This window comes from Eucyclogobius newberryi, unplaced genomic scaffold, assembly GCF_026437365.1.
Source record: "Eucyclogobius newberryi isolate DKJ021-1_F unplaced genomic scaffold, fEucNew1.0.hap1 SCAF_15, whole genome shotgun sequence".
NCBI classification, from domain to species: Eukaryota; Metazoa; Chordata; class Actinopteri; order Gobiiformes; family Gobiidae; genus Eucyclogobius; species Eucyclogobius newberryi.
The window spans coordinates 14,286,018-14,300,275 of record NW_027315779.1 but is presented as its reverse complement, the minus strand read 5'-3'; the positions used below and the strand labels follow the sequence as shown (position 1 = coordinate 14,300,275).

The 14,258-nt window shown below is 39.2% G+C and overlaps 1 protein-coding gene across 3 annotated transcripts in view; it reads right to left on the bottom strand.

The window, feature by feature from the left end:
* Nucleotides 1-4,542: 4,542 nt before the first annotated feature.
* The window catches only part of cadm2a (cell adhesion molecule 2a), a 243,644-nt gene continuing 233,928 nt past the window's right edge, over nucleotides 4,543-14,258 (bottom strand). For all 3 annotated transcript variants that reach the window (XM_072446095.1, XM_072446097.1, XM_072446096.1), the window contains 2 exons: nucleotides 8,246-8,368; nucleotides 4,543-6,207 (listed from right to left, as the gene is read on the bottom strand). In XM_072446095.1, coding sequence (XP_072302196.1) covers nucleotides 6,089-6,207; nucleotides 8,246-8,368 — 242 coding nt within the window. In that variant the 3' untranslated portion in view covers nucleotides 4,543-6,088. The remainder of the gene's footprint in view (nucleotides 6,208-8,245; nucleotides 8,369-14,258) is intronic.

Sequence of the window (14,258 nt, the reverse complement as noted above, 5' to 3'; positions counted from 1 at the left end):
AAAAGCATGCCATATACACATAGCCTCGGTCACCATTATAAATATCCTTCACTGTATTTCTTGAATAATTTAAATAAAAATGAACCAGAGAAGCTCATTATATACACGCCCTTTTGTAAAACAAATTAGAAGGGACAAATGAAATCAAAAAAGTTGGCAAATATACAAATTTCTAACAGGATTCCAAACAGCACTTTCCACAATAAATCACTTTTTGCAGACACAATATACAGAAGGGGAGTTTCAAAATTAAAATGATAACATATGCAATACATTATAAACCTTTTTTTTTTTTTTTACAGTATATTTGGACTCCAGAGAAAGTGGTGAACTGATTTCCTACAACCATTCAGCCTTTTTGTGCTTCTTCTTTTGTTATGACAATATTTCAGAAAAAAAAGTGGCCCGTTCGGACTATGACTTAACACTACTTTTGCACACTTTTACTCTTTTTTTTTTTTTTTTTTTTCCAGATCATAAAAACTCCACCAAATGAAAAGGAAACGTGAGCCGGCGTGACTGCAGTATACAGGAAAGCTGCCTTGACCTTGAAATGTACACACAAGAGGTACCGATCTGAACCAAAAATGAACACAAACAATTCAAATGAACTACTCTCCAGAAAACGATCTCGGTGACGCTGGGATGTGTTGTAAAATTACAAAGTGAAAAGCTAAAACTAACTTCAATAACATTTATACAGCAGTAGAGAGAAGTCGCTCTTCCTGTACACCCGAAAGCTCAATGACAAACTACCTTAAGTACATAGCAAAAAGTACATAGCAGATTTAGCATTTGAGTTATAGGATGAAAAAAAAAAAAAAAAATGCTAACCGTAACTAGCATCTCGATATTTTTGGTGTGTATTGTCGACGATACCACACTAGCCATTTTTTGAGCTCCCCTAACCCTATTGAAAGTCATATTTTACACGTATCTGACAGACCTTGCTACAGTGTTACACAAAAAACCTTCTTCGTATCTTACACCGGGCATCTGTAATTACAAGTCTATTTGGTGGGAGAAAGCGAGCGAGCGAGAGAGAGAGAGATAGAGACATAGACGGGGGTAAAGTTGTGGAGCGTATAGTATAGTTTTAAGTGTTTAGTATTTAGTAAGTATTTAGTCCGTGTGCTTTCTCAAGAGATGAGCTTTGACCTAGAAACAACAACATTGTCCAATCTGCACATAAAAGGTTTAATTTAATCTAAGTCCATAGATTTATTTGGGGCATTATGATTTCAAAGGCCTTTTTATCAAAATGCATTTCCTCCCATAGATCAACCCTTAGAGTAACATCTATCAAACCTCACACTATTGTACTTAAAAAGATGAGGACGGATCACAGAGAAGACCTGATTCCAAGCCTGAGGTTTAAATGCAAAACATGAGGCTTGATTAATTTTTAATGCCAATTTTCAGTCAGATCTCGTTTACTCAAATACTAAAGAAGATATATATTCAAAATCCCCTCTGTATGTCTTTTTTATTTTATTTAATCCTGTATGTTATTTGTCAATAGTATGAAGCAAGAAATTGAAATCTGGCTCTATCTATTTTCCAGATTTGGATGAATCAAATATGAGCAATTTTGGCATTTTTTTACACATACAATTCCTTAGTTTTGTATGTGGTGAAAAACTTTTTAAAATTATGTACAATTATGTAATTAGAACAAAAGAAGTTTCAATGTCACGTCTTTAAATTGACGATGTTTTCCTACTTGTAGCGTCTCGTCTTAAATAATCCACTTTTTGTCAGTTTCAAATATCTACATAAAATGGCAAGTTTCAGTAAATCAAAAGCAACATGTTACTGAAGAATCACTGAATAGTTTTATTAACATTGGTGAGAATCCAAAACTCAACACATACATGGTGTCAGCATCAAGGACAAGCACAGTGAAACGTGCTCCAGCGAGTCCCCTTTTAGAAGAGAAATTCCTAAATGAAAGATTTTCCTGAGATGCAAAACAAAACACAACAAATCCATCAAATTAAAAAGAAAATCTAGAAGCGATGATGTCAGAAGTTGTCGTGAGTAATGTCATATTTTTTTGTGGAGGAAATCTGTGCAGAGAACAGAGAAAGTCGGGCAAATTAAAACCTTCAAATATGTATTTGCTAAAAATGACGAGCGGTTTCCATGACTTTTACTCTCCCCTTGGTGTAACCGAGTGCTGTAATTTCAAACTGGTGTGACTGAACTATATGCAGCATTTGTGTGCACAGGTGCAGCTGGGAAGGTGGAGTTTTGGTGCGCTTTCATAATGATTGATTATTTCAGCTTATAACTCTTTCCACCTTAAAGCACAGGCCAAAAGACTGTGAGGGGGAAACAAATGTTACACTAAAGAGAAGCTGGAATGAATCACGTGGTTTGTAGAAAGTCAAATTAAACACGGTACAAGGACAAATTTAGTATTGACTGATGTGACATTAAAGATTTCAGACCATGATATGTTTAGCGTCATTTTACCGTTAGTGGTTGATTAAGATAAAATAACGTTAGTGGTAAAACTGCAGCACACGCTCAAAAATGTGAATTCACAAGTCAAATCTTTGTTTAGTTTGTTGTTTTGTTTCTACTTGAATTATGCAGATGATCATCACATTGGCACAGTTTGCATACAATTATATTTAGCGTGAATATTTCCAGGTTAAAAAGCTAAATTCAATCCACATACATTCTGGGGATTGGTATCCGTCTTCGTGTGTCTCAGCCAACATGAAAATTGTTCCTGAAATTGGGCAATTTCATGGCAAAATGGATGCCTGTATTGCAGAGCTTTGGCCAATCTGCATAAACATACCACCTGAGCTGGTCCTCCACCTATTTTCAAAGAATTCAATGTTTGCTATGAGCCAGGAAATGAAGCTTAAAAAAAGTAAAATAATACCATGGACCTACGCCCAGTGGAAATGAGATGACACGGGTTTCTGTCTCACACCAGCCTGAAATTAGAGGCGTCTGATGTGTGTTTTTATTGAAATAGGCAGCAGATTTAAAGCTCAGTTTCAACAAAATATAGAAATTAACTAATAATAACAATAACACTAAACTCAGAGCTACAGTTGACTCTACCAAATAGTGCGTGACGGAATGTGCCAGGCTCTCAACACGTTAGACATGGATTCAGATTGGACTAATTCTTATAAAAAGCCATACGCAAGAAATTAGCTCATTACGTTCAGGTCAAAAACAAATTATTTACATGTGTATTTTGTTACAAATAAAATGCACAGAAAAAAAAATAAAAAATCTACCACAGATTTTTACTAAGAAGATTTCGAGTGCATAATACAGGAGATGGCACCTGTTCGGCTCCTAATTCAACCAACCTAATAATAACACATTTCTAATTCTTTAAATCAAGTTTATCGACACGTGTAAAGGAACAAAAGACTTTGATTGACACCATCACCGATTTAAGACACAGTAAGAATAGAAAACAAACTCTAAAAACAGAACATCTTAGTGGTACACTTAAAGTTACAGTATACAGAGTGTGTCAGCAGAAGAAGCCATTGGATTTCACTCAAGTTGTACAAAGTGAGCGAGGAAAGGAAAGCGTGACCGTGCAAAGGTTTGAAGTCAAGTGTGAGTGAAAAAGAACAACCATCAAGGTCAGATCAGGGTTTATATAATGGCAGAAGTTGAAGAGAATTTTAATCACTTATAATATAAACTAGAGCCTTCTCCATTTCTGAGAGTGCGGATCAACAATACAGGGGAATTTAGATAATATTGTAAAAGTTGTTTTGACGACATGTGAAATTTGAGTGTATAGTTTGGAGTAAAAATGCTACAAAAACAGCGGATTAGAAGTAAAAATGATCAAAATGAGGCTATAAACTTAAAAGGACAAAAGCTGATATGAGCTGCACTTTTGGGATTCATTCATACCAACATTTGTATGATAATTAACTAATATGTTCTGTTGGATTTAGATATACAAAACATTAATGAACAGTTATTCCTGATGGCTGCGTGGGTAAAACTCTCTTAACCACACGCCTGCTGAAAACCTTTGCACAGAACAAGCCGATATGTTGAAAGTTGTATATTAATTGTAGGTTGTGTAGGTCTTATGCAGCGGAACACAAAGCGAATGGCGACGCACTACGAGGTTTTTCGATCTATGGTTGCGGGCTTCCATTAACATACAGAGAAAGGACCTTTTACTTGCTGACCTTTTTTGCAAAATGTTGTAAATTGGCCGGTGAATTGGAGACAGGTGGGGCCAGTTTATTGCCCTTGGTAATAATTTGCTTCCTTTGGGTGGATTATAGTGCCGTGAAGTCTTGGATTTCAGAAACTGACTCCAGCAAACTTATGCACGATGAAAATATACAGAGCTAGATACAAAATAAAAGTAGAAAATAAAGATAATAAGAGTTTTTTTTTTTTTTAAATGTTGTAATCCACATTTTTTAGAATTTTTCACAACAAATTGGCTTTTAAAATATTTTTTTCCTTCTAATCCCACTAAAAGCATGCCATATACACATAGCCTCGGTCACCATTATAAATATCCTTCACTGTATTTCTTGAATAATTTAAATAAAAATGAACCAGAGAAGCTCATTATATACACGCCCTTTTGTAAAACAAATTAGAAGGGACAAATGAAATCAAAAAAGTTGGCAAATATACAAATTTCTAACAGGATTCCAAACAGCACTTTCCACAATAAATCACTTTTTGCAGACACAATATACAGAAGGGGAGTTTCAAAATTAAAATGATAACATATGCAATACATTATAAACCTTTTTTTTTTTTTTTACAGTATATTTGGACTCCAGAGAAAGTGGTGAACTGATTTCCTACAACCATTCAGCCTTTTTGTGCTTCTTCTTTTGTTATGACAATATTTCAGAAAAAAAAGTGGCCCGTTCGGACTATGACTTAACACTACTTTTGCACACTTTTACTCTTTTTTTTTTTTTTTTTTTTCCAGATCATAAAAACTCCACCAAATGAAAAGGAAACGTGAGCCGGCGTGACTGCAGTATACAGGAAAGCTGCCTTGACCTTGAAATGTACACACAAGAGGTACCGATCTGAACCAAAAATGAACACAAACAATTCAAATGAACTACTCTCCAGAAAACGATCTCGGTGACGCTGGGATGTGTTGTAAAATTACAAAGTGAAAAGCTAAAACTAACTTCAATAACATTTATACAGCAGTAGAGAGAAGTCGCTCTTCCTGTACACCCGAAAGCTCAATGACAAACTACCTTAAGTACATAGCAAAAAGTACATAGCAGATTTAGCATTTGAGTTATAGGATGAAAAAAAAAAAAAAAAATGCTAACCGTAACTAGCATCTCGATATTTTTGGTGTGTATTGTCGACGATACCACACTAGCCATTTTTTGAGCTCCCCTAACCCTATTGAAAGTCATATTTTACACGTATCTGACAGACCTTGCTACAGTGTTACACAAAAAACCTTCTTCGTATCTTACACCGGGCATCTGTAATTACAAGTCTATTTGGTGGGAGAAAGCGAGCGAGCGAGAGAGAGAGAGATAGAGACATAGACGGGGGTAAAGTTGTGGAGCGTCTAAAAATATGATCGGCGAGTATAAGGCGTTGAAACAGCGCGGGATCTCCGTCCAAACCAGAACAAATGATATCAAAAGCTACGCGGAAACATGGAGCGAGCGGACGCGAGTCGGCCGCCTCCCGCAGCTACCCGCGGACAATATACACAAAGGCATTGATGAGATTTCAGTGGCATGTTTAGGCACCGTGTTTATGTGAGATATGCGCGTCGTGGCGGTAACGTGCGGACTGAATGTTGTATGTGTGTCGAGACGGGAGAAGAGAGGAGGCCATTTTGTAAAGCGGTCGCGTCGGACCGCGCAGAGATGGCGACAACTCCCACTGAAAGCTGCCTAGAAACCAAACGGCGGACAAAAATGGCGAAAGGCAAAAAATGCTTGTGGGGGAGCTTTTTGTTTGTCTGTGGTCGTCATGGTGAGGAGGCAGTGGTCAAAACGATGGAGAGACAGAGAAGAGAGAGCTGGGGGGATGGGATGATGTGAGAGAGAGCCGTGGCAGCGCCCCCTTCAGTCTAAATGAAGTACTCTTTCTTCTCCTCCGCGTGCGCGTGGTTGCCCTCTGCGTTGATGATGGCTGTGTCGGCGTCGGGCGCGTCGTCTGCTCCTTTGGCCTCGTTTGTCAAATATGTTCCTGCGACAGAAAACACAGGCGAAACACAGCGTTTGTACGTGGAAGAAAACAAATAAAAGTTGGCGGAGTGGCTGGAGGCGAGAACAGCTCGGATCGGAGACGGCATCAGCGACGATACATTATTCATGACGCCGCGATGAGGGACGGGAAATGCAAACGAACGCGCAGGAGCAGAGCAGAGCAGATCACACAAACAGCACACCGGGGCCAACGACCAGACACTTACACTCTTACACATTTATGGCTTTCATTTGCTTCATACTGTAAAATGCTTCAAGAACAAACCCAAATATTTCCTCGGTTTACGGATTAAAATGTATTGCATTTTATCACAGAAGTTTCCAAACAACTTCTTAACCACTTCTGGATAAGGTTGTTGTTTTACTAGTTTATATTTTTTACTGCTTCGTATATTGAGGTGCAACAAACTTCTCAACAACTCTTACTTCTCTTTACGTCTTTAATTATTTTTATTGGCTATTTGAGCATGTGTGCCGGACTTGGCAGCAGTTAAGGACGAGGCTGCCTCGGCTGTGAGCTTAAAGATCTTACACTATGTAACTGTCTTGTTCTGTTATAGTTCAATTTAGACTATAAACCATACCATCACAATGATAATGCATGATTGAAAAATGGCGTTCATGTGCAATATGACAACAGAAATAAGGTGCTTAAGTAAATGATCATTATAAATTTTGTTCAATTTAACCGATATTTATCTAGCACAGCTTGATAATAAAAACAGGTGTATTAAGTTCCTGTTCAAAACTGCAGAACTGATAATATATTCACAGTGACATTTCACCCTGACAGGCAGAAGATTTCATTTACATGTTTTTATTTTTGAAAAGTGGCTTTTTAGAACCGGAGTCGTAGTTTTCTTAGTTAATTGCGAGCAATGGCGTGCTGGCTAATCGGGAGAGTAGGGCCACTTCCCAGTGGGCCGTTTCCCAGTGGGCCGTTTCCCAGTGGGCCGCACGGCTTTTGGGTGGATGCTGTGGTTCTGCTGCGCTCCGTGCCATCTCCACGGCCCAGCACTGACAGCTGACAGCCCCCTGTTCGGCCCCCTTTTCTGAGCACTGATTGGCTGTTCTGGATGTCTGCTGGCTCTTCTCTGTCTCTGATTTGCTGCTGGTTCTCGTTTCCTGCTGTGTCATTTTGTATGATTGGCCACACGTATAAAGTGGGCGGGAGGATAGCGCAGTTTACAGTTACACGCAGCAGTTACAACAATAATTCCACATCATTTATTATTATTATTACAGTGTATTTTTATTGTACTTTATCATTTCTCTGACCATTATGGGTGTTTCACAAAGTACAAAGCACATATGGAGCAGATGCTGTAATACAAAGTAAGTTATGGACAAAGACAAGATAACAAAAGCCCCATCTAAATGTTAACCTGACTTTAATGCTAAATATTGTGAATGAAAGTTGTGTTGGCAGTGTAGCGGTGGCTCAGAGAAGATATTTTATTAATCTGTAAGAGCTAAAGCAGAACAACTAAAGCTACAGAACCAACAGCAGCTCAGTCTCTCTGAGGCATGTGCGTCTGCTTAAGGTGGGACTGTTTTGTACTTGGATTCACAATGACTGAGAATGTAAGTGAAGGAGAAGTGATAAACACAAGCGTGGACTCTTTCTGAAAGTGAGCCGATCAACCACCTACATTCCCTGGGCTGAAATAGGGGTCCCAGAATGCCTTTGATTGCAACTAAATACAGGGATGTGGGCTCGGATAGGGAGTAGGTAAAAGCTGAAAGGTTCTGATCATTTGAGCCTCAGTCGCAGGACAATACAGGACAATACTTACTCAAACATGCATGAATGAACACTAATGACGAGGAAACACAATCGTAACAAAGTTAAAATCTCTTTAAAGTCGATTTGGCACATTTCGTCCCCTTTAAGCTTCATTGTCTACAACTGGTTCTTGTACTTTTTGTCCTTGGCAGCAGAGGACAGTAGAAGTAGGCCATGCTCTGCTGCGTCCATGAGCTCTGAGACAGACAGCTCCAGTTTACTGCGGTCTTACCTTTATGCCTGGCCAGATATCTCCCCAGGACAATGATTAAACACAAGGTGACGAAGACCACTACAGCCACCACTCCGCCGATCAGTGCATGGTCCGTGCCGTGCTGCCCCACTGCGTTCGGGTCTGAAGAGGAGCAGACAGAGAGAGGACGGTGTCAAGACAAATAACAAAGCACATGGATCAGGCAAAACATTACGACCACCTTTAAAATACGTAGTTTAATACATGGCAAAGAACTACGTATTCTGATTGTATTCTGAACTATTTGCTGTTTTTAAGCAACTTTAGCTAAGGCATTCTGTAGTACAAGTTAAATGTGTTTTATTGTTGTGTGTTTGGGAAATACCCCCAAGCCTTAATTGAAATATTAACAGTAAAAAAACTGCAGTGGGAAAAGGCCTGCATTGAAAGAGAAACATTTTGTATCAAGCTAAAAATACTGTCCGCTTTTGTCAAAATGTAGTTGTGACCTGACTAAACAAGCTAAACTGGACATAATAAATGAAGAGTTCATTTGCAAAAACAGATAAGTGCCATTTGATAAAATTGTCAAAGGCTTACAATTTACTCTTTGTCCAGCAGAGATTTCAGAGCAAATCCCCTCAACTATTCTCTTATAATATATCTAGATCAAAAGGAAAAGCGGAGATATCCGTAGTTGCAAATGATCTCTTAATTTGTTGCCTAATATATTCCCAATAAACTGAAGGTGGTCCTTTGTTATGCTTGATCAGAGAACAGTAAAAAACACTACGGCCAAAACCGCACAAACCAAGAGCTTATTTCTAAAGATCTTTTTGAGCAGTTTCCTCCTGTTGAGCGGAGGCCTGAGTAGAATATAATGCAGATAAGTGAGACAGACAGAAGACCTGCAAAACGAAGGAAAATGAAAAGAGGAAAAAAATACTTTGAATAATTTAGGCTGGGCCCTGCAGGAGTCCCCAACATGCAAAGCAGGGCAGCAGTGAAGAGACGTACACAGTAAATAAATCATCATAGAGGAAATACAAAAAGAAAGATTGGTATTATTCTAGTTCTCTGCCAGAAAAAAAAAAGAGTTGTTGAGAAAATGAAGTAAGGTTTTGCCACTGCCCCTATAGGCGTCGGCGGAAACAATCGTCAAGTCTTAAAAGACAAGTCGGTTCAAGCCTCATGCAAAACCCATCAAAAGACAATGAAACTTCCATGTATTCACCCGTCTGCCTTTGAGGTCAGTCAAGGTAAGAACGAGACACTAGCAGGGCCACGCCGGATGAATGTGGAGAAGTTGACAGAGACGGCGGCGGAGGAAGCCCTGTATTATTCATATGCATCAGTCTATGACACCTGAGAAATTAGCAGTCCTCATTATCCTGCCGCTCTGAGTGTCGAGCCGGGCCGCGCAGCTCGTGCCGCGCAGCTCGTGCCGCGCAGCTCGTGCCGCGCAGCTCATGCCGCGCAGCTCGTGCCGCACAGCCGCTTGTCACTGTCGGTGTGTTTGTGTGCAGTGGAAGAGATGGCTCACATTGGGCACAGTGGCAGTGCTGATGGAAAGCAGGCAGAGACACTCAACATTTGCATACGCCTGATCTATGTAAATTTTGGAACATGTCTACGCACGGCAGAGGGTCTGCTCTATAGACATTTCAAGATAAGCCAGGCAGTGTCAAAGCCGATATGTGAACGCTGTACATACGGTGGCATCTGTACTACTTATGAGTCAATAGTTTCATTAAATGCAAAAGAGCTTATACAGATTTAACATACATGTCAGAAATCTCAATTCCGAACAGAAGAAAACTCTTTATTTAATAAGGTGTTTAATCACCATCATTACATTAAAAGGGTAAAAAATAGAGTAGTTCCAAGGATGAATTAAAAGGATTTTGCACGGAAAATCACAGGAGACTGACAGATACACAAGCCTGCAGCCTCGCCAACAGGCACCGCCCACTTTGAGATTCTAGTGAATTTTAGTTTTACCATTGACTTTCGGCAAAAGGTAATCAGCTATGGGCCAACTGACATGGGTAAAACTAACAGAGATAAAAAGGCCTGAGGGGACTGCGATCATTTATTTAATCATTGTGTTTTTATTGATATGAATGTAAGAATGTGTGGGTATTTATCCATTTTATTTATTTTAAATTCTGCTGCCGTTTCCACAGAAATTAGTTAAAACCATTCTGAACAATATCTATGTAGATACGTTTTATTCCATAAAAAAAATCTAAATTATGTTTCATTTTAGTCTATTCTTTTTAAAGACTGGGGCATTAAATGTGTTTTTGGGCTGAAAACAATCGCATTATACACATGAATTAGCTGTTAAAGGGGAGGACCCTCTTTAGATACAAAATGTTGTGAAAAGTGAATGTGAAATGCACTTTCAGAACCTCGCCGGGCTTTGACTCGTCGGCTTCACACATACTATACATGCACAAAAGACACGTGCTCAAGGGCAGAATTCTTTGGAAAACAAAAATGATATTGCTTCATTAGAGGTTGGGAGATTGCCCGCGGGGAGTCACAAGGAAATTCTTTAATATAATTCACGTCACCCATCACTGGGAGTCCATCATATAGAGAAGAATCCCCATTTTGACAAGGTGGTGATACAGTCCATGTGCACTCCACAGAATCTCTCTAACAGGGATAATTACAGGTTAACTGAAGCCAGTCAAGTTGAACAGCTTCTCTCCAGGGCACTGCAGAGTCCATCACAGCACACATATTGACTGTTTCACGTTACCAATCTTTTCTTTAGGTGCCCGCCCATGTGGCCAAACTGGACAGCTGCATGGCTCACTTTCACTCCTCCTTTCTCGTCTCCAGTTCTGCAGGTCTTCACACCCGACTGCCTCTGACTGCCTGTGACTGCCACGTTGCTCCTCACACCTCTCTCTGTGCTGTAGTTCTGCTTGATCAGTGGTGCAAAGACCAAAGGACTAACACATATACGGGTGTCCCTCTTCACCTCTATGCGCCAGGACACACTTCTCACCATAATGGCAGCTTCGTAGCGGCAGGTACAATGCAAAAGCAGGAGCAGACAAGTCATGGCTGTCTAGTGGAACTCATGCACTGTGCACTTGTGTATGAGGTTATTTTGTGTGACAGGTTATGTGTGAGAGAGTGTGAGATAAATCCCTGCACAATCCAGAAAGATGTTTTCTTTGTGCCTGCAAAATCACAGCTTTACGGAAATACAAGTTTGACAATAATATACAGAAACAAGGATCACTTTATGCCACACATAGAGATATTCATATTACAAGTATGGTAACTGTGAGTTAGAAGCAGTGCCCTGGATAATAGTAATTAATAAGGCTTCTGCAGACGTTTATTTTGTCCATGCCAATTGTAAACACATCTCATAGATACTAATCCTCATGTTTTATCCTGTCCAATCCCTTGGACATGCTTGTTTCGTATGTTTGTCCTTTAACATAGTGTTTTGACTAACCAAACATAATAAAAGCAGTTACAGGTGTTATATATGATTAGAATCACAATATAGTTCCATTCATGACTTTTCTCCTCATACATGTTATGAAACATATGATTTTAAAACTAACCATTTCACCCATAATCTTTCAAATGTATCTCATAAAAAGTTGCTAATGCAGATGGCATGCTTCATCTGTTCCACCATAAAGTATTCTGGAGAAAGAACCGAGCTACAGCGGGGAGCGAGGACACACAGCGCTGGAGAAAATGGAGATTGATGGACAGGAAAAGAGTGAAATTTAAGGCAAACTGAAAGACGCCTCGGTGGAGAGGGATCTAGAGGAGAGGATTATACATTTTTATGATTCCAGGAGACATTATCTTTTAATAAGGGCACATACATTCTTCTCTGTGTGATTTAATATGGGAGCGTGGCAGAGCAAACTCCTCTTTAATATTTATGGTTCTCTACTTGTCACCTGGCCTACTGAGCAGGGCAGATTTCATAAATGAAAAGATCACGGCTTCTTTTTAACCACTCCTTAACTGGACTAAACCATTACTGCCACTATAGGGAAGGGACACACACTGCGGCAAAAATATAATGGTGAGTTTTCATGGTGTATGTCAGTGGTTCTCAAAACATTTACCATGGCTTAAAGTGCTATTGACAGGTTTTCGTGTTTTTCTAATTATTGTTTGGTGGGCAGGGTGCGCCGCGAAACCCCTGGTCCAAAAAACAACTGCCGTACGTGTGTAAAAAGCTCATGTAACAACGTGAGCACCTGCGGCTTATTGACAGGTGCGGCCCGTATATGTACAAGTTCTATTTTCTTTGTACATTTTGTTGGAGCGGCTTTCACTCAGGAGCGCTCTACAGCCTGAAAATTACGGTAAATATATATTGATAAATGAATTGCTGAAGACCCCAAATGTGTTGTGTTTTGGATGTTTATTAGAGGTGCAGCAACTGAATAATTCCTTTGAGGATCAATAACAAAAAGTCTGCACTACAACATAGCCTTTAAGCTACCATTATTTCAAAAATCCAATTACATTGAAAAGCTTAAAGTTACTTAGTCGTGACCATATTTTCTTATAGTAAAAGTCCACAGACAGAGCTTAACCACAGAAAAGTGAACACAGAGAATAGTAGGAGTTCAAATATTCCATCAAGGGCTCAGCTGGAGAGACGCCATGTGAGTATAAGACGAGAGGCAAAGATTAAGTCCCAATTTAATCAAGTGCTCACTTCCATTTCAAAGACTCACCTGCACAGTAACACACATGCATAGATACACATGCAAAAGACATGATTCAGGAGAAATACTGCCAAAGCTGATTTATTTACTATAGAGAATGATTAAATGTCCGTCTGTTTCATGCTAAATTAATTAGCAAAATGGCAAAAAGCAATGGAAAAGTAAAAACAGAATAGACCCAGTCAAACAACATTGCTAAAAGCTTTGGATCAGGATCAAATCTGGAACATCTCATTTTTCAAACACAACACATATTACATTGTATTGTGCATTCTTGATATTCCATTGTCTCTCAGTAGCCGACATGAGCATATTGTTGCTCTCCTCTCACACTCTTGCCTTCCTTTTTTTTGTATAACTGTTCTTGTTGACGTTTTAGTAGCATTAGTCTCGGTAGCTCGGATCAATAAAGCAGCCGAGTGGCTTTAGTGTGGCTCGTACAGAGCTGCAGTGTCCTTGTGCTTCCAGCGAGGGTCAGCGGGTGTTTAAGTGTGTGTTGGTAAGTAACGGTGAATGTGTTACTATAATAGGAAGCTAGATGAAAAAAAAAATATATATATATATACCACACACAAAAAAACTACAATAAGAGTAGTTCTTGGAGAATTAAATAGAAGTACAAAGTTTTTTCACAAAATGTAAAAATAAATTGCACTTGTGAATCAAATCAAATTGTCCGTATAAATGAATGACCCAGATTTACCATGGTAATTTCCAGTGCTATTGAATGTGGCTTTTGAAGATATATGCTTTTCATAGTGGACAATGAGGCATGTGAATGGAAAAAAAGGTTATTTAATCCTGATTCTGTGTTTCTGTGTTTATCAAAAGGCCTCGTAGCTGCAAGCGTCAAAGCTTTTAGAGAAGGCAAAATGAGTAGGAAGGAAGTTTAAAGGGGACATATTGTGCAAAATCAACATTAAAGAGCATTTACCCTTTTTTTTTTTAAACTCAAAGTTGTATTTTGATTGATTAATGCGTGTGTGAGTAATCCTGTATTGTCCTTCAACTGAGGCTCAAGTGTTCCTAGCCCCGCCCACATCCCCTGTTAATTTTGATTATTTGAAAAGTTAAGACAGAGTGATAGGGACTCGCTGGACGTTTGGCATTTTATTGCGGGGCGAAGCTTAGCGTTCAAATGGTTTCAAATTTTCATGCCAAATGTTTATTAATGATATTTGCGTATATATTATTTCACAATCAGTGTAAGATTATGGTTAGGGTCAGGTTCGGGAACAGTTCATTTGTTTAGGTTTCGAGCTTTGGAACATAGAACGCTAGTCCCTCTTGCAGCAATGTTGCGATTTACAATGAACAACATG